This window comes from Notamacropus eugenii, chromosome 2, assembly GCF_028372415.1.
Source record: "Notamacropus eugenii isolate mMacEug1 chromosome 2, mMacEug1.pri_v2, whole genome shotgun sequence".
Taxonomy (NCBI): Eukaryota; Metazoa; Chordata; class Mammalia; order Diprotodontia; family Macropodidae; genus Notamacropus; species Notamacropus eugenii.
Genome location: NC_092873.1, coordinates 320,412,315 through 320,438,678, shown reverse-complemented (window position 1 = coordinate 320,438,678; position 26,364 = coordinate 320,412,315). Strand labels below are relative to the sequence as shown.

Here is a 26,364-nt window from a genome sequence, read left to right as displayed (position 1 = left end):
CTGGGAAAAGTCAATTCAAGTTTCCCATTAAAGAGACCCCTTCCCTTTGTTTTAAATAAAAACAATTTACTGGTGTTGCTATATAGTAGTGAGACCTGAAACACCACTGCCCACCAAAGAACTAAAAAATTAGTATCGTACAGAGGGCAAAAGAAGGACCTATAATGGGTATGTACAGACTGCAATATAAAGTCAATAAGGAGCTCAGAAACACAGAGTAAAGAATGTCACCAAGGAGTTTTATAGAAGCAAGAGAAGATGTGCTGGTCACTACTGCAGTGGATTACAGGTAATCAGTCAGAGTATTCCTCCAGTCCCTTGAGATGACAGGGGAAAGTGAGGAAGGTCTCCAAAATGTTGGGTGGACTTGCTGTGGTAAATTTTCAGGAGTATATAAATGAAAGTCACACAGGATGGGCTAGCATGCAGGGGTTGCTCTCCTTGTCATTGGAGGGAACTCCCATATCAATGAGACTGTGGATCTATTTGAATATCTATGAGGAAACAGGCTAAAGAAGAGAAGTTAAATGATCTCCCTCGTTGTCACACAGCCAATATCAGTGGAGGGATTTGGACCCAGTTATTTCTGACTCCATTTTCTTTCACTGGCTCTCTAATGCATTGTTGTTGGATCATTTTTCAGTGGTCCAACTCTTTGTGACCCCCATCTGGGATTTTCTTGGCAAAGATATTGGAGTGGTATGCTATTTCCTTCTCCAGCTCATTTTACAGATGAGGAAACTGAGGCAGACAGGTTTAAGTGACTTGCCCAGGGTCACACAACTGGTAAATGTCTGAGGCTGGATTTGAGCTCAGGAAGAGGAGCCTTCCTGACTTCAAGGCCTGGCACTCGATCCCCCGAGCCACCTTGCTGCCCCTCATACATATAGAACTCCTTAACCCTTCCTTCAAAAATACTCATCAGCCCACTAAGCTTAAGAAGGATTCTTCACATCTTCAATCATCTTTTCAACTCTGACTCTTCCCTTAGTGAACACACATTGTAACTCTCAGTTCAATTGTCTTTCTCCCTCTTGTTTACTTATTCCCTTCTCCCCTCCCTTCTACTCTATCCTTCTCCACCCTCTTCCCTCCCCCCTCTGGGGTTCTGGGTTTTGCAAAGTCAAACTTGGCTACACCACTGGGGTCTTGGCGGAGAAAGTGCAGAGCAGCACTTCCCTCCACAAAGCTGCAATGTTCAGAACAAATCCTCCCAGGACTGGGATACATTTTTAAAAAATGAGTCAGTAGCACGTGAGTGGAAAAGGTTAGAGCCCACTGCTTCAGGAACCACGACCAAGGTCTCTGGCAGTGTAACAGCTGCCTGTCCCACAGTGAGGAGGGCATTAAGTATCTTGGGCTAACTAGGGAGTCTCCCTGAAAGCAGAACTGGAAAGGAAGGGTATTGGAATCACCAGTGTCCCTGGGACTCCAAGTAGCCAAGAAACTAAAGAGCCTTATTGTTATGTCATTTTAGTTTGGGGGTGCCCAGGGATCAGGGAAATGTCATTCTCTGTAGGGAAAAAAAGAGAAGTGGCAATGGTTCTCTGTTGTAACCAGGAAGCCTAGTGAGCAGACAGCTTCCATGTAATGTGGTAAAAATCCAAGATGGGTTAACTTCCATGAAACTGATAGGGAAAAATCTCAATTTTAGGCCACGGGATGGAGTACCCCTCTTTCATTTTCTCCCAGAGAAGTTCCCATTACCCTTTGGAAGGCCCTTGACATTGAATCTGTGGAGGCAGAGAGAGAATTAGAAAGCTGAAACGGTCTTTGAAACTACTCTAATTTATTCATTTTTACAAAGGGAGAAACTGAGAGAAGAAGCCACTTCACCCAGAGGCACCCAATTATTCTGTGGCAGAAATGGGACTAGAGCCCTGACTAGGTGTCCTGATTCCCATGCACCCTCTAAGTGCCCCCTGCTTTGTATTCTCAGCTTTGAGCAATCACTATCTCTGGCACTTATAAATACTGGCATTCATGCGGGCTGACTGACTTTTTTAGCTCGATGTGCACACAAACCCACTGACTTCACCTCCTTCAGTTTCACTCTTTGCTCAAGCCTTTGTTTCCTTCCAAAACAATGTACTACTCCTTCCTAGCAGCCTCACTAAGTGGAATATGGAAGGGATCTAGTGGCATGGTTTCTCTTTTACAGATACCAGTAAGAGGGAAAGAGCTTCTCCGTAATAAACTACAGAGCTGTTTTTAATTGTTAAATGACAGCCCCGCCCCCACAGACCCTTTCTCTTTCCCTTAAAGGGGAATGAATTTGAAGAGTCCATAGGTCTGCTCCACCCACTGGCGAAAGCCCGATCAGGTTATGGAGAACAATAAAGGGCCGAACCAAGTGCTCAGAAAAAATCCTCATCCCTCGCCTCACCCCCAAATTCCACAAGTGCTAAATTGGGGAAAGAACTAGGCAGAAAGTTAGGAAGAAGCAGCCTTTGGAGAGAGGCAGTAATGGGACACGCCCACAGAGACAACACTAATGTAGTGGAGATTTTCCTTTCTCCCTTCCTTCCTCTATCCCTCTATAGTCTCTCACTCATTTCCTTGCACCCTTAGATGAAGAATCTAGAAATTAGCTCTGAGGAGTCACTGGGTTCCTTAAAACTAGTCCTCCTTTTGGCTTACTGTAGTCACCACTATTGTATAGCCTAGGGAATGTTTGTCAGTCTCTTAGAAGCAGCAGGGGCTGCCACATCACCTAAGTATAATGAGGTTGGTATGTCCTATTTGAAGGAGTTAACACGCTCCCTAAGTCAAGATTTAAGCTGTTCTTTATTATGTCTTAAAAAGCCTAAGTTAAATTCACTATTTAAATTCAAGTAGTGGGGAAGGAGTTCCGAGTTTAAGCTGTGTCTTGGGCTGCTGGAGAGACTTGAATCTTTATAGCTTTATGGGGTCAGACTACAAACTGACTTTCTGGACCTCTGGCCTATTTTCAAAGTTCCAAATGACTTGGAAGTTAGGAAGCTGGGTATGTAGGGATTGAGAAGAGGGGGGCAAAGGTTTATTAAAATCCTTGAGATGTTGCTGACCTTGTTTCTTTCCCATTCTGTGCTTCTTGTGCCAGCTAAGCAGGGCCTTAAGTCCATCCAATTGCCTAGATTTAATTTTAACCTAATGTGCTCTCTGTGCTCACCACGGCCAGGACAAGAGGGAATGTACTTTAATTATACTGAGATATTCAGGTTAGAAATGAGAAGAACTTCTGATGTAAGTGCTGTAAGAACCTGAGAGCATGTGATGTCTCCTGGAAGTTTTTAAGGAAAAGTAGACTACAATATAGATTCTTTGAATCTCAGAGCCAAAAGGGACCTTGAGAAGTTATCTAATGTAGTTCTCTGCCTTCAGACAAGTAAGTTTGGTAACACTTTCTGAAATATTGGTTTTTAGAAAAAAAAACGTAACTTTTATTTTTATATCATTTCCATCCTTCCTTTATAGCAAAGTAAAACAGCCAAGAAAAACGAACAAGAAATGTTACATTGACATCTAGCAGCATATGTAATATTCCACCCCATAGTCATTTTCCTCTCATAATGAATTACACAGCATTTGCCTTTTGTTCTATTGATATTTTCATTCATTCATTCACTCACAGTCATAATTATATAGCATTTGAATTCTACTTTACCGCTATTGTCATTGACATTATTGTGGTCATTCCGTACATTGTTTTCCCTGCTTATTTCACTCTGCATGCCTCATTTCATAGGAGTTTTTCTGTGCTTCTCTGAAATCCCCATATTCTCATTTCTTATGGCACATATGAAGTGCCCACCCAGATTTAGGGAAAGAAGGCTATTCCAGCTCTGATTTCTTCCTAACTTGTATCTGTGTGTATGTATGTGTGTGTGCACATGCACATGTGTATATATGTTTTAGACCTGACTGGTATCCTGAGATTTGTAGTTTAGAAAGACAAGCATTTCCTGAGAGGGATTTGGATTATCCCTATCTCTGAGCTAAAGGTAGACTTGAATCACATTCTGGAGCTTTTAAAGGAATGCACCAAATCTGTACCAAGACTCAGTGGAATGAATGAGGTCTAAATGAAGTGAGCAGCAGCAGTGGGAGAAATAGCATCTTCATTCCAATTGGAACTTAAGGTGCCCAGCTAGAAAGAATCACAGAGGCAAAAGGAGAAACTGAAAAAAAAGAGCTGAACTATGGGCAAGAAAGGCAAGATAGAGGTTGGCATTCAGGCCTCATCTCAGATCATAAGACTCAGAAAGAAGCTACTAGGTGGGTACATGTCTTCAACCCCTTACCCCCAATTTCCATCTCTCAACCCATCCAATAATAGTGACCCACTTCTTACTTCGGTCTAATCATTTTCCTTATCCTGATTTTGCCTCAAATATGTAAAAGATAGTAGGGTTTAGCTGTAAATATACAAATTTAAATTAGGGCAGAGTGTCCAAATTCTTTGTGAATGTTAAGGATTTGAACTATTGTTAACTATTGATTACTATTAATAGTAATTGTAATAGTAATTGCTATTAATAACTTTTCATCATTTCACCAATAGACCTGTCCCTGGTATAAAAGTGAGCTAATTATTGTACCTGGAGGAGAAAGGAAAGATTAGTGACCTAAGGAAAGATTGCACTTTAAGCCAGACATAGGAGATAGGCTTATAAGCAGGCTTGAAATGGATTCATCTCCAACCCCTTCCAGAATGAAGAAAGGAGTGAGTACCTTCACCAGTTGTTCCTATAATAAGTCTTATTTGCCTAAAATTTGCAACTGTTAGTCTTAATGAAACCTCTAACTTCATTCTAATGGGAATAATGCAATCACTCCTTGGTTCATTTTGGGTAGCAAAGTCCTTAGCTGATGCTGAGAAATTGAGGTCTCTATATGATGGCACTGGTATAAAAGTCTTGAGGAGAAGTGCTTCCATAGCTTTCACTGATGGGAGGGAGTTGACTCATATTTTCCCTCACATTTTCTCTGATGCTATGAACAAGATGCCCAGTGAATATTAAGGACAGTGAATGGCAAATGCAGATCTTCTTGGCCACTTTAACTTTTCCTTCCAGAACAGAGACTGGAAATTGTAAGATGAGGTGGAGTAAAGTCAATCAGTTGACCTCAAATGGAAATTAATCCCTTGATTTTACCCAAAGGATATCCTTGCCCTAGGATTCTTTGTACCTAGCATTTGGACAGTCACCAATTCTGATTTGGACCTTAAACCCAGCTCTGCAATTTCCAAAGGGGATACCATAAAAAGAGTAGGGTAGAAATGTCCCCATCCTGGACTGAATTTAGATTTGGGAGGTCATCTAATTCAACTCTGCCTATTTTTGTGAGCTAGTAAGACTTGCAAGTGATTCTGGTCCATCAGAGTTCTCTTTCCCTGTGAATTTTTTTTGAGGGGGGAACAGGAAGGAGGTTTGGACATATGATTCATTGATGTAGGTAATTCCTGGTTTCTTCCATTAATACAGATGGCAATTTGTCTGTAATATATAGTCTTAGAGTGTACTGGGACATAGAGTGATGAAGCGACTTGCCCATAATCGCACAGCTAGTATGTGTCAACTTTCCTTGCTTCTCTGCATCTGGTCTCCAATGTGCATTCGTAGTCTTCTTGAATATCTTTTAACGTTGCCCTTCTTGGCCTCTCTCTCATGATGTTCACAATGTTGCCTAAGCTAGCAACTCAACCTCCTGAGGATTATTACGTTGCCTTTTACACCTACCTTGGAAATAACAGAATCTTAGAGTTGGCAGGGCCTTCAGGAGCAGTCTTGTCTCATAAAAAAAAAACATGCTAAGTCCTGGCCCTGGTAAGTATAGTTTGAATTTAGGGGCATTTGCTTCTGCTAGGGTCTTGTGGATTGATTTGGAAGAAATATCTAGCCAGAGTTATACAACAAGGGAAGGTCTTCAGCCTAAACTATGTTTCTCTCCTGGTCCTTAGAGGAGAGAAGCCTTTCAGAGAGCAATTGGGCATTTGTGGCCTTCGAGGGGAGGATATGTTTTTTCAGGTAGGGTTAGTGTGACTTGAAAGAGTGCCAATGACTTCTGGGATCTCCCTCCCATTGACTTAGCTTCATTGGAATCTGTTTGGCTGCCTAAATACAGCTTGTTGCAGTGGAAAGATCACTGAAAATATGCTGTTTGTAATTTAAAGTCCCTCACAGTCTGGCTCCAACCTGTCTTTCAAGGTTGATTAAACATCATTCCCCACTCCTCATTCTGCTTAAACTAGCCCTCTTCATGTTCCCCATATCCTGCTTCTGTACCTCTGTATAGGCTATCCATCATGCTTGGAATGTTCTTCAGCTTTTGGAAGAACTAACTTCTTTCAGTGAGCCCATAGTCAACCTTTTTCAACAATCATTTCCTGATTTTTCTCAAAGTTGTTAATGGCCCCAATTCTTGTATAGTTGAGGGGATTTATGTCCTGCATTTAGGGCAGCTAGGTGGTGCAGTGGATAGTATGCTACACCTGGAGTCAGACTTAGTGGAATGAATGAGGACTTACTAGCTGTGTGTCCCTGGGAAAGTCACTTAGCCCTGTTTGCCTCATTTTCCTCATCTTAAAATGAGATGGGGGAGGAAATGGCAAACCACTCCAATATCTTTGCCAAGAAAGCCTCAAATGGGGGTCACAAAAAGTCATACATGAAGGAAATGACTAAACAAATACCTTTTTGTTTTGTTTAGCGTTTACTCTTCTGTGAACATGTTTTTTTCCTTAAGAATGTTAGCTCCTTGAGGTCAGGGACTCAATTTTGTGTTTGTTATCTCGTGGTCTAGGACAGTGCCTAAAACTTAGGAGGCACTTAATGACTGATAAACTGTACCTGGGGAAGGCAACTAGGTTGTGAAAGATCTTGGCCAGTCATTCCTGACCTGGAGTGCTGAAGAAACTAAAGGAGAAGTGGAGATATAAGGGAGACATGATACCTCTGCTCAAAAATTTGAAGGACTTTTATGTGGAAAAAACTTATTCTGCTTTGCCCAAAAGGTCAAACCTAGGAGCAATTGTTGGAGACTGGCAAGAGACAAATTTAGACACATTTCCTGGAACTAGTAAAAAGGTTCCTTACTATTAAAAGTGCCCAAAAGAGGAATGATCTGCCTCTGCAAGACAGTGGGCTGCCTTCATTAGAGGTCTTCAAGCAGAGACTGAATTAGATTTTTTATCTCATACTCTTTTTAGGTATGGATTGCCTTAGGACGGTACCTAGCACATAGTGGGTTAGCAGATGCTTGTTGTTGTTGGGTTGGCTTAGACATTCACTGAGATTTCTTCCCACTCTAACATTCTAGGGTTCTGTGGATCATCTTCTCTGGACTTTTGAGTCTCCACCTTCCTAGTTCTTTTTTTTTTTTCATTTCAAGTCCTGTTGGCTTTATAGAAATTGTTTTTACAGGCTTCTTGAGGAGGGAAATGACATCATGTGGTCTCTCTTCAGCTGTGCCAACCCAGAGTGGTGGAGGGGAATGGGTTTCGGTAACTTGTGCTTTTAATTCAGTTGACGTTTGGCATTCCAATAGCAAACATCTGGCAGTGAATTTGCCAACCAGTGTATCACTCTTGATCTCAAAGCCAGATATTGTGTTAATGGCAAAAATAAAATCTGAATCAACTAAGGGAGAGGCTGTGTTTTTCTGGCTTGGTGCAGCTGTAACAATAGATGGATTAAGAATACCTCTTTTCATTCTTGCCTCTGGTTTCTAAAATCATATAGAGTAAGGATCTTAAATTTCAGCATGTGTGTTATGGACCCTTTTGGCAGTTTGGTGATATTATGGACCCTTTCTCAAACTGTTTTTAAATGTATAAAATAAATACACAGAATTATAAAGGAAACCTATTTTATTGAAATAACACTCATAAAAATATGTATATAAAAACACAGGTTAACAGTCTGCAGGTTAAGAATTCTGGATATTAAGAAGGATGTAACCCTGCTTTACCTGCTTTAACTCTGCTCAGAGGTGCTCAATTCAGAAGACGAAGAGCCATACTCAGTCTGGCACCCATGTATGCAGTTCAGAAGTTCTTGTGAATTCTCTCTGAGTGCTAGTGGTAGTTCTATAAAATCCCAATCCCCCTCCTCTGCCAGACACATAGAGGGAGCTTTGCATTGTCCTTTCTGTCCTCTCTGTTCTCATTAAACTGTTATTCTGGGTTTATAAATTCTTGTTGATTGATGGGACTTCACCTTGTGAGTGCCTCTGCATGTGCCAAGATTTTCTTGCCTCTGATTCTTTCCTGCCTACATCTGTCTCTCTTTTTTCTTTTTCTTTTTTTTTTATCTCTGGGAATCATAGAAATACAAAATTTTAGAACTGAAAGGGACCTTAGAGATGACCTAGTCCAACTCCTTCAGTTTACAGAAAAAGAAACTGAGGCCAAGATAGGAGAAGACACTTAGAATAAGGTTATGAAACTTGCCTTTCTCATTGCTTTCGGAAAGCAGCCTCAAAAATCAGTCTGTAAACTCAGCTCCATATTAATAATATTTCATAGTCAGATTTTCAAGTGGATATCTCTCACACATATTCCCATACTCCTTTGTTCCTATTTCCATCTAATTCATCACTATCTCTTCTAGTAATTCACTACTACCATCTAACATGCAACGCACACAAATCCCTGTATTTCTCTTTTCATGTTCACTCAGCTAGTACCTTCGCAAATGAGAGAGGCACCATGTTGTGCAAGGCATGTTGAGTTAGGGGAGCCTACCCAGTGGGCTACAGAAGAGCTAGGTGTCACAGCGGATAGAATACAGAATCTGGAGTCAGGAAGAACTGAATTTAAATCCAGCCTCAGACACTTACAGCTGTGTGACCCTGGACAAGTCACTTCACCTCTGTTTGTCTTAATCCACTGGAGAAGGAAATGGCAAACCATTCAAGTATCTCTGCAAAACAAAACAAAACAAAACCTACACCAGGTCACAAGGAGTCGGTCAGACACTACTGAAAAACTGAACAAGAACCCCTATGGGCTGCTCTGCAGACCTATGTTTACATAGAAAGTGCTTGGACTACCTATTCTAATTGAATTCCCTCAATTTGATTTAACAAATATTTACAAAGCACCTACTACATACATACATTGTGCAAAGTGATGAGGATTTAAAGACATAAGTCTGTTGCCTTGAGGAGTTTTTATTCTAGCAGAGGATATAACATATACACAGATAAAAATAATTTCAAGAGGAGAAAGTGATAATAATTGTAGTACTCAGAAAAAGCCCAATATAGGAGCTGGTACCTGAGCAACACAGGGCCATGCAGGGATAATGGGTAAAGGGTGATGACCAGGTCAGGATAGTCCTTTCCCATCTTTTAACTCTTCTCTTTAATTCTCACTCATGAACTAAAAAATGTAATACAGCCAGAGGTAAAAGGGAATAATTTAATTTCCCTGTCCTTATGCTTGTGCACTCTGGCTTGGTGCTCCTTTGCAGAGCTGATTTTGTGTATTAAAACTTAAGCCATATGGAACCCTCAGGGAATGAGTGAGTTCTCCTAATAGCTAGACGTTTACCCCTTTAAGCACCAAAACTTTTTCATCTTTTTAACCAATATGGAAGATACTCTTCCCAAAACATATTATGTCCTGCCCACCTTTCTATATGGTACCTTTCCTTTTCTTCTTAAACAGAATATACTGAACAAAATTTAAACTTGGTGACTCAGGAGTCTTATTATGAACATCTTTTTGTATTCCATGCCTCCATGGCCTACTGAAGTGTAAGGAGACATTTGTGACTATCCTAGATGGCCCTTTTCCACTGTGCTTTTTGAGTTCTTAAATCTGTGGTTTACAGTTTTCCCTGTATTTTTCCTTGCTTTTGGTTGTCACTTCTTCATGTTATCAACACAGCTGCCATAACAGCCTTTCTTCCTTCCCACCCCTTTTAAATTTACTACTTCTAATATGGTATGAGCTTGGAAACCTCATAACTAAGTTTATTTGAATTGTGTGTAAAGTAGAAGTAAACAGGCACTGAGTGAAGACTTCTAGGCTTTCCCTTGAACAAAGTGAATGAGCTTTCTTAGTATATTGATATTATGTCATCTCTTTTGGCTGCCCAGAGATTTTTCTGTTTCCTTTCTGATTTATGCTGAATCAGCTGCTGTTGTCAGAAAGGTGAGTTCCTGATAGGTAAGGTGTCACTCCACAACCAAAATTATGGTTGTAATACTGCGTTCTTATATGATAAGCAATGACACAGGAGCCAATGACCATGCTATATGAATAACATCATGAAGAATGATTAGACAATTTAATATTAAAATGAAATAAAATGTCAAAAGCCTGACACGTTACTCAGTTACCATGCAGCATACAAATTTATTAGGCATAGATGATAAAGGAAATAGAAGGGCCCACAGATAAACTTCACTTTTGTAAAATAGTCGGTCCTGCTGGGTTTTGGTAACTCTGGAACATTATTTGGTGACTTCAGAACTGCCCTGCTGACCGGCCACTAGCTAAAGTGCTCCCACTCTAACTTCTAAGGCATAAACCTTTTTGTTGAATGGGAACACACTCAGACTAGGGCAGGGACTGAAGGGTCACAGATTATTAGAGCTTGACATACCCTCAAAATTAGTCCTGCTCCTCAGAAGAGACCATCTGAGGCCCAGAAAAGGGAAGGGACTTGCTGAAATCATATAGCTTGTTAGAGGCAGAACTGGAACTCAGACTCAGATCTGATAAGTCTTAGTCTCCCCAGGGTCCAATCATGGCACCATGAAGAAGGAGTTCTTAGAGCAGGTGAGTTGGTCCCCAGAAACTTGAGGAGTTCTAGAAATTAAAATTAAGCCACAATTTCTTCCCTTTTCACTTATGCTACGGCTAATCCTCAACCTTCTGAACTAATGATGATCAAATTGTCTCTTATGTTCTTAGAACTTGGTATTTTGATCCTTAAATCTTGCTCCGAAGCTGCTTGAGGATTTGTGTGGAATCATACAAAGACTGCTAGTCTTGGAATCAGGAAAGAACTGGGTTTCATTGTCAGCTACCAGGTATCAGATGGCAGGACATGAGACTTCAAATTTGATGAGGATGGTTTTTTTCCCTGTTACTCATAGAATCCTCAAGTTAGAAAGTACCTTAGTGCAGTCATTCTTATCTCTTTATAGTTATATTTTGTACATGGGGCTTTTAAAAATTACATCACTCATGTTGGTTAGCTTTGATGAAATGTCTTTTTCCCTAATTTTTTCTGTGTTATAAAGTGACTCTATGATAAAAGGAAAGAAAAATGTGAAATGTAAACAATGTAAAAGATATCAATATTTGAAAGGAAAAGTTAAATCAACGAAGAATCGGACATTTTGGAAAGATTTTGCCACTTTTCATTCCAGAAGTTTACTCAGTGAAGCTAGAAGTTCTTCTTTCTGCTTGCTCTCACCTTTCCTGTAAGATTTCTCTGTGGGAAAATTGTTTTTCCTGGGGTTTCTTCTGTATCCTCTCTGATCTGAGAATTAAGCATCCAGGAAGAATCTAAGTTCCTTAAGGAAAGGGATAGTTTTTCCTTGTATCTTTTTTCCCCTAGTACAGAGGTGTCAAACACTCTGCTGGAAAGGGACATTGTGAGCCACAACACTCCCAAGTACCACCCAAACCAGATTAAAATATAATTGAGAAATATTTATCAAAGCAAATAAAATACAATAGAACATAGAGAATGTTAATATGTGGTTTTCTAAGTCAGTATATAGCTCACAGGGATCTTCAAATATGATTTATTGGCCCTTGTTTCTATTTGAGTTTGATATCCCTGCCCTAGTATACAGTTGCTTAATAAACACTTGTTGAATGTTTACTGAATGAATACAAGTTCCTGTTCAAAAAATGCAAATCTTTTTATATCCTCTTTTCTGAGCACTCCATCCTTGAGACTCAACCTCAGAAATATCATAATTGCACAGAAAAAGAATCAGAGAAACCCTTTGGAATTCCTCAGTGTTGCTTTTATTCCTTGATGTTCATTCCATCCCTCTCTCCAAGGACCTGTAATGCATGAGATCATAGAGTTGGTGCTGTAACTGACATCTAAAAAATTTGTGGGTCAAAGAACATGCAATAGAAGCTGTAGATAAATTCATCAAAGAAAATAGCAACAGTGATACAATATACCCAAACCTTTGAGATATAGCCAAGGAAATTCTAAGGTAAACATTTACGACTCAAAATACTTTCATCAACAAAAGAACAGATCAAAGAATTGAGAATACCACTAAAAATAACAGAAAAAAATTCCAAATAAACAAAATAGAAATTCTGAAGGTCAAAGAAGAGATTATAAAATTGAAAGCAAAAAATGAATTAAACTAAGAGCTGGTTTAAAAATATATATAAATTTGTCTAATTTGAGGGACAAATCAAATTGTCAGCATCAAAAATAAAAAAAAAGAATTCACAACAAATGAAATCAAGGAAATTATTAGAAATTCTTTTGTCAAATTATATGCCAAAAAGACTGATTTGGATGAATTTTTACAGAAAAAAATCAACAGAAAAAATTACTTTCTTAGGATTAGAAAAGGAAATTAAATGAATTCTCAAAGGAGGGAAAAGCCCTGTACCACATGCATTTACAAATGAATTGTATTCAATTAAACATTCAAGGAACAACGAATTCCAACATCACATAAACTGTTTGCAAAAATAAAAAGAGCTCCTACCAAATTCCTTCTGTGAGATAAATATGATCTTCATACTTAAAACAGGAAGACCTAAATCAAAGAAAGAAAGTCATAAACCAATATCTTTAATGAATATCAATGCTCAAATATTATATAAAATATTAACAAAGAGGTTACAACAGCATATTCAAATACTATATACTATTATCAGCTGGGATTTATACCCTGGTTGGTTTAATGTAAGGAAAACTATAGACATAATAGATCACATGAGAAACAAAAATAATTAAAACTACATGATTATATTAATACAAGTGAAAAAGTATTTTGACAAAATGCAATACTTATTTCTCAAAAACATTCCAAATCATAGGAACAACTCAACATTTCATTAATGTGATAAATAATATCTATCTAAGGCAAAGAGCTAGCATTTCTCTCTCAGAAATGCTAGAAACTTTTAAAATAAAATTATGGTTAAAGCAATTATCTCCTATTATTTCATATAGTTCTAGATATATTTGCTATAGCAAGAAAGCAAAATAAAAAGAAATTGAAGGTAATACTCATAGGTGAAAAGAAGACAAGAGAAACAAAATTATTGTTTTTTGTATATAATGTGATAACATAATGTTCTGTTTCTTAAAGACCCTTGGAAATTTAACTAAATATAAATTCAAATAATTGATATCTTCAGCAGTACATAAAATAAATCCATATCATTAGCTTTTCTGTATACTGCCAACAGAACCTAGCAGGAAGAGATAAAAAGAGATATTCTATTCAAAGTGAATGCATAAAATATTTGGGAATCCATTTAGAATGATATGCATAGGAACAACATTAATATAGCTACAAAATATACTTTATGGACATATAGCTTTGAATAATTGGAGAAGCCACTCATGTTTAGGCATAACCAACATAATGAAAATAACAATGCTACCTAAATTAATTCATTCAGTGTCATTACTTTACTTTACTATGCTTTATAGCACTAGAGCAGCTAGGTAGCATAGTAAATATAATATTGGGCCTGGAGTCTGGAAGACTCATCTTTCTGAGTTCAAATCTGGCCTCAGACACTTACTAGCTGTGAGATCTGGGAAAGTCACTTCACCCTGTTTGTCTCTGTTTCTTCATCTGTAAAATGAACTGGAAAAGGAAATGGCAAACCACTCCAATGTCTTTGCCAAGAAAAGCTCAAATGGAGTCAAGAAGAGTCAGACATGTCTGAAACAAATAAATAGCATATCTTATAGATAGAGAAAAATGAATAATGAAAAATAATGAAATTCTTCTGAAAGAACAGAAAGTCAGGGATCTACAGGGAAATATTGAAGGGGAAATTTGTGAAGAAAAGGGGTTTAGCCTTCCTTCTCAGACTACTACAAAGGTAATCATTTGGTACTGGTTAAAACAATATACAGAAAAGAAATGAACGCAAACCCAAAGACTCCAGCTACTGGGCTATGGATTTACTATTCAATAAAAATTGCTGAAAAAACAGAAAATAGTCTAGCAGAAATTAGGTATAGATTAGCATCTCATATCACATACCACAGTAAACTCAAAACAGATACAAGACCTAGATACAAAATCTCACATCATAAACAAACTGGAGGAGCAGAAGAAAGGAAATAGATACCTTTCACAATGTAAAAGATTTCATGACCAAATGAAAGACAGAGAGGAACATAGAAGATAAAATGGACAGTTTTATTACTGAAAATTAGTACTCTTCTGCATAATCACTGAAGTTAGACTTAGAAGGGAAAGTTACCTATGAAAGAAATATTTATTTAAGAACTTTTTTTTTAACACAGTAAACAATTGGAGACTAAGGGTGTGCCCATAAGATGTGAAATAGCTAAATTATCATGTGTGAATGTATTAGAATTAATATTATTATGCTCTAATAAATGCTGAAAAGGCTGGAGTTGGAGAAACCTGGGAAGACTTACATGAATTGAGGCAGTGAAATGAAACAGAATTAATTGTCTTTTACAATTTTTTTTGTATCACTCCACCTAGCATGGTGACATAATTGGTGTTTAATAAATACTTGTCAAGTGACAATGAAATGAGAAGAACCAGGAAAATTTATACAACTTATAGGTGTGAAACTCTGATCAGTTTAATGATTCATAGAAACAAAGGCATGGATATGGAAGAATTCAGTGTGTGATACAAGGATGGAAAGTTCAGGTGGCTGAAGTATAAAGTGTATGGAGAGGAAAAACGTGATTTAAAATTTCAAGGTTTTATATCATATTATCTTTACATCTTATAGAATCAGATTGTAGAGGATCTCAACAGCCAGGCAAAGGAGTTTGCATATAAAAGATTATTCTGGAAGTAGCATATAAGATGGATGGAGAGGGAAAGTCACAACATTTTCTGAGCCTCAGAATATGAGAATAAGAATGCCTGTAGTATCTACCTCACAATGTTGTTATCACTAAATGAGATCATGTTTGGAAAAGTATTTTACAAATAGTAAAGTAAGATGCTATATAAATGTCAGCTGTTGTTATTATGAGGCAGCTAGGTTTGCATGGTTAATAGAGTGCCAAGCCTGGAATCAGGAAGACTCATCTTCCTGAGTTCAAATCTAACCTCAGACTCTTAATAGCTATATGACCTGGGCAAGTCATTTAACCCTGTTTGACTCAGTGAGAAGGAAATGGCAAACTATTCCAGTATCTTTGCCAAGAAAATCCCAGATCGGGTTACAAATAGTCAGACAACTACAAATTGTAATTATTTTACATATTCAGAAATCAATGTTTTTCTTCTACCACCAAGCACACCATAAAGTTTTATGGACTGGCTAAATAAAGCGCTGCAGATACAGCTGAGATTTTGCATACAGCATTATCATTATCTTCTTTCAAAACCACCTTTTAAACTTTTTTTTTTTCAGAGCACTTGCCAACCTTTTGGATAGCCAGAGTCTAACTTCAGGGTCATTCTTGACTATTTTCTTTTCCTTCCCCTTTTTAGCCAGTCATTTGTCAAATCTTGGTGACTGGTGATTCTACTTCCATATCTCATACAGGTTTCCTTTCCACAGACATAGCCACCATCCTGCTTCAGAATCACGTACCTTGCCTGTACCTTAGCAATAGCTTTCTAATTGAACTCCTATATTCTAATCTGTCTCTTCAATCTATCCTCTATACCAGTGGTGTCAAACTCAAATAGAAATGGGGTCACCAAATCAGACATAAAGATCTCTGCTGACTGTATATTGACCTAGAAAACCACATAGTAACATTATCTATGTTCTATTGCATTTTTATTTATTTTGTTAAACATTTCTCAATTACCTTTTAACCTGCTTCTAGCAGTCGCAAGAGTGTTGCAGACCTCACTGCACCAGGCTGACTTTGTTATGTCCTGATTGACACCTTTGCCCTACACAGCTGCCACCATAGTTTTCCCAAAGTACAGGTCTGATCTCGTCTCACTCTCCTCCTCAAGAAACTTCAGTGTTTTGCTGTTATTTCTAGGATGAAATACAAACTTCCCACCATGGAAATATAGATGTTGTGTGACATCAAGAGACATCAGGGTTCTATTATGTCTCTGATGGTGGGCAAAGAGAGGTAAACTAAATGCACTGCTCCTCATTCCTCCCTCCATCAGCTATTTGAGCACCAAAATAAGGCTGCACTGCTGCTTTCAGCCATCCACCTTGCTGATAGTTTCAGATTTCCTAACTGTCTCTTCGTCTGTTTCTTGCAGTGATCAGAGCCAAAGCTGTCAGTGGGAAAGAAGTGGACTCTGGAAATGACATTTATGGAAATCCCATCAAAAGGATTCAATATGAGATCAAACAGATAAAGGTAACCAGTGACTTCACATTGTATCACTTTCATCAGACTGTACTTCTAGTCTTTTTTTCTAGGGTAGCTGCTAAGAGAAAGGTACTCTTGCATCTTATAAAATGGGAAATTAGAAGGCTCTCAGGAAACAAGGGTGTATTTAGCCTTTTATGAACCTAGAACACTTCCCATATGATGAAACTAGCCTCCACAGGTAGTCCTGTATACAATTGGATTATAGGGAATATGTTAGTTTGAAATCAGTGTTTTCTTGCATCATAGGCAGAGCCATGGATATGAAGTTGGGAGATTTCTAAAACATTAAAATGCTGTAGAAATGTTGCTGTTGTTGTATTTATCCAGCTGCTATCAATGCAGTTCACATTCCTTTCTATTTTCACAATTTGCATGGACAAAATTTGTCACTTGGTTCTCAACCTTCTAGGGGGTTGTGGGTCTTCATTTATGTAATATATGTAAAGGAGGGGGAAAGGGAAGGAGGGAAGAAGGGATAGGATTTAGAATTCAAAATTTTTTTTAAAATAAATATTAAAAATTGTTTTAACATGTGATTGGGGGAGAAATTATATAGGCATGTATATATACAATAGTGCTTTGAAAACATTAAAATAATATATAAATATCAGCTGTTATTGTCATCATCATCATCATCATCATTATCATCCTGGTGAATCTTTCTGCCCTGAGCTATGTTTATCCTTAACAAAAAAAAAATTTCATGAGACCTACAGAACTCAGTTTCTCCTGAAATAGCCTTTAAGAAGCCAGAGTCAAACCCTTTATGAACCTCTCTCATTCCACAATGAGGAATCAGAGAAGGAATTTAATGGAGGAAGTGTGTTACATAAAATACAGAGGCACCCAACTGCATGTAGATGAATTCCCAAAAAGTTGTATATAAATGAGTTTTAGTAAAGGAAATCTTATCCTTCCATGAATTACGTTTGCGTTTTCATGGATGCTTTTTCTCCTCATTTTTGAATCCTTGTCAATTGGCCTGTGTCATCTTTTAGCTTTAAGTGACCAAGTTGAGAATGGTTATCTAGTACTTACAGTATACCAAGCCCTAGACCTGTTGCTCTGGGGAATATCATTATTATAACAATGAGAGCTGTCTTATGCATAGTATTTTATGGTTTGCAAAGTGTTTTCCACATGTCATCTCATTCAAGCCTCCCAACAATCTCACGAGGGCAAATACTATAGGTATCATTACTTTCATTTTCTATATGAGAAAACTGGGACTCAGCAGTTAAATGTCTTGCCCACAGTTACACAACCAGTAAATCTGGAAATCAGATTAAAATCCAGGTCTTCCTGACTTTGAGTTCAGCACCTTAATTCCACTATAGGAACTCTTATTCCACTGCATTATGCAATAATGGAGCTTGTTCTCCCTACAGTTGGAGTGCTCGCCATCTCTTTCAGAAGACAGCCCATGGCAGAAGCAAAGAATATCGTAGGGTTATATCAATACTGATTGAAGTTGATGGTATGGCTGCTAAGAGCATTAACATTTTCAAGAAGAGAAAGATTATTGGGGTTCAAAATGATTGGGGAAGTTTTATGGCAGGAACCCTGTGTTGAGTTTTATAGAATGAGTGGAGAGAGCACAAGAAGGGACCTTGTTAGAGGAGATTGGCTCTGATAAGTAGGATAGTAGGTCACATGGTTATTAGCAGGATTGAATTATGGTGTTTATTTTTTAATCAAATCAAGAAAACAGGTATATTTGAATGCAGGAGAGAAGAAGCTATTGTCCAGAAGGATTAAAGAAAGTTGGAAAGGGAAGGGATAAGTGTGAGAGAGTACTGTCTCTCGGGGAGAAGCTGGGAAAGGATAAGATCCAGAGCAGATGTCAGGAACACCTGAGTTCAAGTCCTGCGCAAGAAACCCTGAGCAAGACACTTAACCACTCTCAGCCCCAGTTTCCTCATCTATCAATGGAGACGATTACCTTACAGGATTGCTGTGAGAGAGTTAAAGGACAAAATGTATATGTATATGTATGTATATACATGTATATATATGTATGTATATGTACCCTTCTCAAGCATCAGAGTGCTATATAAATGCCAGTTATTATCATAATCTTCATTGTTACAGATGAATACAGGCAATCCTTTAAGTGCCATATATGTGCCAGGGAGCAAGCTAGGGATTTGGTGGATAGATTGTTGAGCTTGGAGTCAATAAGACCTGAATTCAGATTCTGCCTCAGACACTTACTAGTTATGTAACCCTGAGCAAGTTATTTAACCTCTGTTTGCCTTAATCCACTAGATAAGGAAATGACAAATCAGTATCTTTGCCAAGAAAACCCCAAAGACAGCATTGGGTGCTATGTGCCACAGGGTCACAAATAGTCAGTTGCAACTGGAAATGACTGAACAACATTGCCTCTAAAATAAAATACATATTCCTCTGTTGGCCATTTAAGTACCTTCACAGTGGAGACTCTATCCTCTCTTTCTAGAGTTATTTCACATAATCCTCCCTTACTCTGTGTTCCAGTCAACTAACATATTTCTTATTTGTGTGGCATTCCATTTCCCATTTCTGTGCCTTGGTACAGTATGTGCCCCATGTCTGGAACATTTTTCCACCTCTTTGAAGCACCAATGCCCTTCAAAAGTCAGCTTTTCCTGATTTCCCAGCTGTTAGGACTCTCCTCCCACCCCATTATGTAACATATAATAATGTGTTAAATCTATGTATCTTCATAAATAGAACACATTTATATTTATTTTGTACACACTTTGTGTTACTCATCAGTGTTCATTGTTGTACTTCTCCTGTAGAACATAAGCTTCTCAAGGATAGACTTTCATTTATGTTACTGTGTCTCTAGCACCTTGCATGCTGCTTCTCAGCACAGAAAATTTGGCCCTTAGCCATAATTTGCTGACTCCCTGGACTAGATGATCTCCAAGTTGTGTTACAGGTACAACAGTCCATGTGCCTACACCTACACATGAAATCCTACAGCAATCCACTGAATCCGAGGGTGATGTTTTTTAACTTCTTTTGCTTACTCTGTGATCCAGACAAATAACTACCAGCTTTTCTCCTCCACGCATTTATATAGGCATGTAGCATTTATACCTGCAGTGCAGTGCCTCCCCTCTGCCTCTTGGAATCCTGAGGTCCATTTAAGGCTCAACTGGAGTGCCATCTGCCACTTTCCCTAGGAGTTAGTGTTTCCCCACCCCTGAAATTACTTAGTATCTATTTTGCATTAACTAAGTTCATGCTATCTCCCTGCCCCCACCCCCACTCCTTAGCAGGCCAAGGCAAGGACTGGTTTTATTTTTGCCCCTTCCTGGCACCAAGTAGTAAATGCTTAATGAAGTGATTGTTGTCATTGAGACTTGGAGTATTCAGTTGAGGAAAGCTTTGTGGAAAAACTAAGATCTAAGCTGAAGCTCACAGGAGTAGGATATAGTGGGGCAGGAAGGCAGATATTCCTTGAGGGGATAATGTCATGCGGAAGGCACAGAGGTAAGAACAAGCAAGAGACTGACCTACCTAGAGTAGAAAGTGTTTTTAGAGAAATAGATGGAAAGGATGGATAAGAGAAGTTGACCTATATGATGGAGGTCCTTGAAAGCTAATCGGATGAGTTGGGACTTGCTCTAATAAGAAACAGGGAATCATTGACAGTTTTGAAGCAAGAGAATGACATGGTATTGTCAGAAGTATTGAAGAAAGATAAATTAGTCTGGTAGAGCTATACAAGATGGTTTTGTGAGGGCATAGCCTAGAATCAGGGAAGCTAGCTAGGAGACTGCTGAAATAATCTAGAAATAATGTGATAAAAGACTGGACTGGGATGATGATGGTGATAATAATAATAGCTAGCATTTCTATAATGCCTACTGTATATCAGGCACAGTGATAAGTAGTTTACTGTTACCTCATTTGATCCTCGATGCTTTGAGGCAGGTGTTATTTTTATCCCCACTTCACATTTGAGAAAGCTGAGACAGAGGTTAAGTGACTTGCCCAGAGTCACACAGCTAGTGTGTGTGTGAGGCAGGATTTGACCTTAGGTCTTCCTGACTCCAGGACCAACTCTCTATCCACTACACCATCTAGCACTCTGAACCGATAATGAAGACGGAGGGAAGAATGTAAGAAGCCTTTTGAATTAAAATAGACAGGACCAGGGAAGTAACAAGGTATAGAGAATAAAGAAGTGTGAGCAGTCAGGCTATGATGTTTTCAGTCTGGATGACAGAAAGATGATGGTGTTAACAAAGATGGGAAAATTGGGAGGAGGTAGGGAAGGAAGATGACTTTCATTTTGGTTGTGTTTGTTTTTAAGCTGCTGAAAGGTATCAGAGGGAGAATAACTAGCTGGCAATTAGAGATAAAGGACTGGTGCTGGGAATGATTATGATGAGATGGCTGTGAGATTGTATTTGTTTAAAAAGAAAAAAGGAGGGGCAGCTAGATGATACAATGGATAGAGCACCAGCCCTGGAGTTAAGAGGAACTGCGTTCAAATCTGGCCTCGGACACTTACTAGATGTGTGATCCTGGGCAAGTCACTTAACCCAGATTGCCTGCAAATAAACAGATAAATAAATAAAAAGGAGGTGAGATGGAAATATAATATTAAGAGTCTATAGAGTGAAAGAGAAATTGATAATCGTCATAATAAATTAAATGAATAATCTTACTTCAAGCTTATATAACCATAAAACAATAAGGTTTGTCCCTACCTTAGTTTGTACATTCATAAAGTAGAAAAGAGAATCTCTTTTCTTCCTGACCTCTCTGGGGTATTCTATGAATGAAGGTAATAATGTTTGGAAAGTACTGTTGGTTCTTGAGAGAGACATTATGTAAATATATTGTTGTCATCAACAACATGATGTTAGCATTATTTGTTAAAGATTTGCTACATAGTTTTCCTCTGCTTGGCCTCAGAGGGTAGAACTAGGAATGAAACTGCAAAGAAGCAGATTTAGGCTTGGCTTCAGGAAAAACCTCCTGGCTATTGATTATTATTTTCCCAATGGTTGAACGATCATTTCAGAGATTTTTTTCCTAACTTTATTCAATCATCTATTAACAATTAGGCATGAAATAGCTAATAGTTAGTATTCATATAGCACTTTGCTATATGCACTTTTCTTATGTTATCTCATTTGATCTTCACAAAAACCCTGTGAGGTAGGTTCTATCATTATTCCTATTTTAAAGATGAGGAAACTGAGGTTAGGAGAGGTTTAGGTTACCTGGGGCCACACAAGCAAGCAAGAGAGGGGGAGGCACTTAGCTCTTCTGGCTCTACGTCCAATTTTCTCTCCCCTGCAACACTGAGCTGTCAGAAGTGCCATGGGCTTCCTTGGGAGGTGGTAGACTCTCTCCTCACTGGAGGCCTTCAAGCAAAGACTGGATATTTTTCAGGTATGTTATGGAGGAGATTTTTGTACAGGTGTGAGTTAAACTGAGTGGCCTCTGAGATATTGTGATTCTGATTAGATCATGTAATCTATTGCCAATTTTGAATTAGTGCTGAACATGATTAGAACCTTGTGGCACAGAGGATAGAATGCCAGGCTTGAACTCAGACTCATCTTCCTGAGTTCAAATCCAGCCTCACTTACTAGCGGTGTGGCTTAGGCAAGTCACCTAACCCTCTTTGCCCCAGTTTCCTCATCTGTAAAATGAGCTGGAAAAGGAAATGGCAAATCACTCCAGTAGGTTTGCCACAAAAGCCCCAAAAAGGGGGTCACAAAGAATCAGACATGACTGAAAACGACTGAACAACAACAAAAATGATAAATAAAAATAGCTACATTTTTAAGTTTATAATGTGCCAGGCACTGTGCTTAGTGCTTTACAATTATTATCATTTGTTCCTCATGACAGCCCTGGGATATAGGTGTATAATTCCCATAGTACAGATGAGGAAACTGAGATAAACAGAGGTGAAGTGACTTGCCCAGGATCACACAGCTAGTGTCTCAGGTCAGATTTGAACTTGGGTCTTCTTGATTCCAGGCCCAGCTCTCATCCACTGTTCTGCCTGCCTAACAGGATGAGAAAGAAATCGTAGCAGTTTTAGTTCATAAGGGTTTCATGACATGCACCCCAATGATAGCTCCAGTTCTGCCACTGTATAATACAGCTGTAACCATCACATGAAGGTTTTTAGATGCTCCATCTCTTGGACAGTCTCTCTACTTCTTTCTGCCTCAGTATACCCCCTACTCCAAAATTCTTGTGCCATGGGACTGCTTTACAGAATTTATATCCCTTCCTTTTGTTATGTTTCAGTGTTGGACAACATGGATGTTTTTACAGCAGTAACTATGTAAACTATGTAACTGTGACTCCGAAAGATGGATATGTTCACTTTGTACAGATTTGCCTCACTTAATACTGTAGTGGTATCCCTGAAACACGGCATAGATCAAAGATGTGACTAGCGCAGGGCGACCACGGATGGCACCTAATTCTGAGGGGATTGAAGACACTGTCTCTGAGTGTGCTTCCTACCCACCAGCAACCATATCCCCTGTTTCTCCTATCCCTTCCCTCTTCTTCCGTCTGCCTTCTCAAAATTACCCACCCAGAACCTTGTGATGTATGCTTCCTCCCCCTGGTGGCCACATCACTCAGGTAAGACCTCTTGACCAGTTCTAGTTACTCTGCTTTAAAGTTTTATACGTCAAATCCTGTTTGAAGTAGTTGTACAGACTTGGAGTCAGAAACAACACCTGAGTTTGAATCCTGCCTCAGACAGGATTACTTATTAGCTGTGTGACCCTAAGTAGATTTATTTTGTTTCTCATCTTTGACTTCTCTCTTTAAAAAAATCTTTTTCTATATTTTATTTTTCCCTTTTATTTTTATTACATTAGTACATATTTATGGAATAAAACAAGCATTTCTGTAACACAGTATAACAAAAAATATGATTGCACATGAAACTGCAAATCTGCTATGTACAACTTGCTATTCCTTTCAAATATACAACAAAATTATCATGTAAATTTCTTTGACTTCTCTTCATCTGTTTCCTCATCTTTAAAATGGGGATAATAATACCACCTAACTCACATGTTTGCTGTAAGGATCAAATGTGATACATAATGTAAAGTTCTTTGTGAACCTTAAAGCTATTAATATTATTATTTTCCCATTGGTTAAATGATCATTCCAGAGATTTTTTTCCTAACTTTATTCAATTATCTATACTTTTTTTAGTTTATCTGCCCTCCCCCTTGTTAAGTTCCTAAGTACTAGCTAATTAATAGTCCATAAATTTATGCTTCAAACTAGACAAATCTCAAAACAGAATTCATTGTGTCTCTTGGTAATGTTCACCCCTTAATTTTGTAACCCTACTTTATAAGTTTTATTTCTTTTAAATCTAATTTTCTTAAAGTAAAATACAAATTGTGATGAAAGGGAAAATTGGAGAGTATTGGGCTACCCCATGATGGATGAATATAGAAGTTTCTGATGAGTTTCTTTAAAAGGAGAACTGGGTAATCCCTCTCAAAGCTTTGCCTTTTTTTCATTCTTTTTTTTTCCTTCAGATGTTTAAAGGACCTGATAAGGATATCGAGTTTATTTATACTGCTCCATCCTCAGCAGTATGTGGAGTCTCATTGGACACTGGAGGAAAAAAGGAATATCTAATTGCAGGTATGTGAGGTCATTAGTTGGAGACTGGTAGAGACCATGGAAGAGACTTTGGGATACTCAGCTTTAATGCTTCATACTTCAAAGGATTGTAGATCTAGACCTAGAAAGTTATCTAGTTTAATTTCAAGGCCACCTAGTGTAACCTCCTCGTTTCACAGATGAGGTAACTTGGGCTGTAGAAGGTTCAATGACTTGCCCCAGATCACATAGGAGTAAACAAACAGGGGTGGGATTTAAACTCAGGTCCTCAGAACCAGTGTTCTTTCCACATATTTGAAATGAATGGAGAAATATACAAAGTAGCAAAGTGTCAAATATCAAAATAATAAGGTCTTTTATTTTTTATTCTTATTTTATTATTTATGTGGTTCTTTTAAAAGGTTTAATTTATTTAAATATTTGGAGCCACCTTGCTGTTTTCACCTGGGTGGCTCATGGATAGAGTCCTGGGCCTGGAGTCAGGAAGATCTGAGTTCAAATCCTGCCTCAGATATTTAATAGCTATGTGACCTTGGACAAGTCACTTACTTTCTGCTTCATTTTCTTCAACTATAAAGTAGGGGTAATAATACCACCTACCATATAAGGTTTTTGTAAAGGATCAAATGAAATAATATTTGTAAAGTGCTCAACACAGTGCCTAACATCTAGTTAATTATAATATAAATAGTTAATAATAAATGTTCATTTTCTTCCTTCTTAAATCTTACTGTAAAAAGAACTATGTTGGGCATTGGAGATGCAATCAACACCTGTCATACATTCTAGTGGGAGCATTCGACTGGAACACCACTAAGTATAATACAGGGTAGGGAGTGAGAAGAACAAAGGAATGATGGAAGAATGCCAGCAATATTTGAGAAGAGATAAAGCACTGACAATTACAGTAGGGGAAAAGGGAGGATTCAGGAAAGACTTCTCAGGATACACCATTTGAATTGAATCTTGAAGGAAGATAAAATTTCTGAAAGGCGGAGGTAAAAAGTAAGTAATTTTCCAGCATGAGGGATGGTTTAAATGAAAGTATAGAGGCAGAAGATATAATAGGGAATTTATGAAGCAGTTTCCTTACAGCATCCTTTGAATATAAGAAATGAAATTTGAACCCAGATCTCTCTAGTTGAAGTTTATGGTTCATTTCACTAAGTGAGGCTGCCTCTTAAAATGTGTGCATATACTACATAAAGGCATACTTCAATACTTAAATACATCTATATGTATACACACACAGAGATAACAAATGTTGTAGGACATCAGATAAGGAAGAGAATATTGTAGCTAGGGTAATCAGGAGACTTAATGGAGGAAATATCTTTAATTGAACCCTTAAGAGGAGGATAAGTGGAGAGAAAGTCTAGTCAACAAGATCTGCTATGAGTCAGACACTGTGCTAAGCTCTGATGGTACAAAGAAAGGCAAGAAACTTTCTCTGTTCTCAGGGAAGAGGGAAGCACTTCCACATGAGGGAGATTGCATTTATCAAAATGTAATAGCAAAATGAATATGACAGGATGCCTTTTTTTCTAATTTCTCTGCCCTTGAAGTCATTTTACCTTTACTTCTCTAGGGTTTTCTATCACAGGAGATTTCCTTCATTCAGTGCAGTAGTCTCATGTTTCTATCAAGGCCCTCTTTCGCTTAGTTTCTTACTATCTTCCCATTCTGGGAAAATTCAGAGAGACCTCTGGGAAAGGACTACACCAGAATCAATCTAGTCTCTGTTTTTCAATGCTGCGAAGAGTGGAGCTTTTACTGTACCTTTTAAAGGAAAACTGGAGAACGTTTGCCATCATTTTTACATCTTGTTGTATTGCCCTCTAGTGGTTTCTGCAAGAAACTGCTTTGAAATAAAAACAGCAGGATGATGTGGGAAACAAAATATATCTAGTCACTGGCAATAATAAAAGTAGTTTAGTTTATATCACACAGTAGTTATGTGTTTATACAGCATTTTATAACTTAAGAACTTTCCCTTTGGTTTTCTCATTTCATTCTCACAACATCCCAGTGTGATATTTCTATTTGATATAGGTGGAACTGAGGCTCGGATGAATTTCACCACAGGGCAACAAACAGGTGTCTACTGTGTGCAAGGCAACGTGAGAGGTGTGAGGATGCCCAAACAAACAGGGAAAGCTCCTTCCTTCAAGGAACTTATAGCCAGTAACTGGCAGGGCTTTGTCTTTCTGTT

General features: G+C 38.2%; 1 protein-coding gene across 1 annotated transcript in view; it reads left to right on the top strand.

Moving 5' to 3' along the window:
- TIMP2 (TIMP metallopeptidase inhibitor 2) overlaps window positions 1–26,364 on the top strand; it is an 82,894-nt gene that overhangs the window by 36,645 nt on the left and 19,885 nt on the right. Inside the window, exons 2-3 of the mRNA XM_072645189.1 lie at window positions 16,405–16,505; window positions 24,065–24,173. Of these exons, the coding sequence (XP_072501290.1) occupies window positions 16,405–16,505; window positions 24,065–24,173 (210 nt within the window). The remainder of the gene's footprint in view (window positions 1–16,404; window positions 16,506–24,064; window positions 24,174–26,364) is intronic.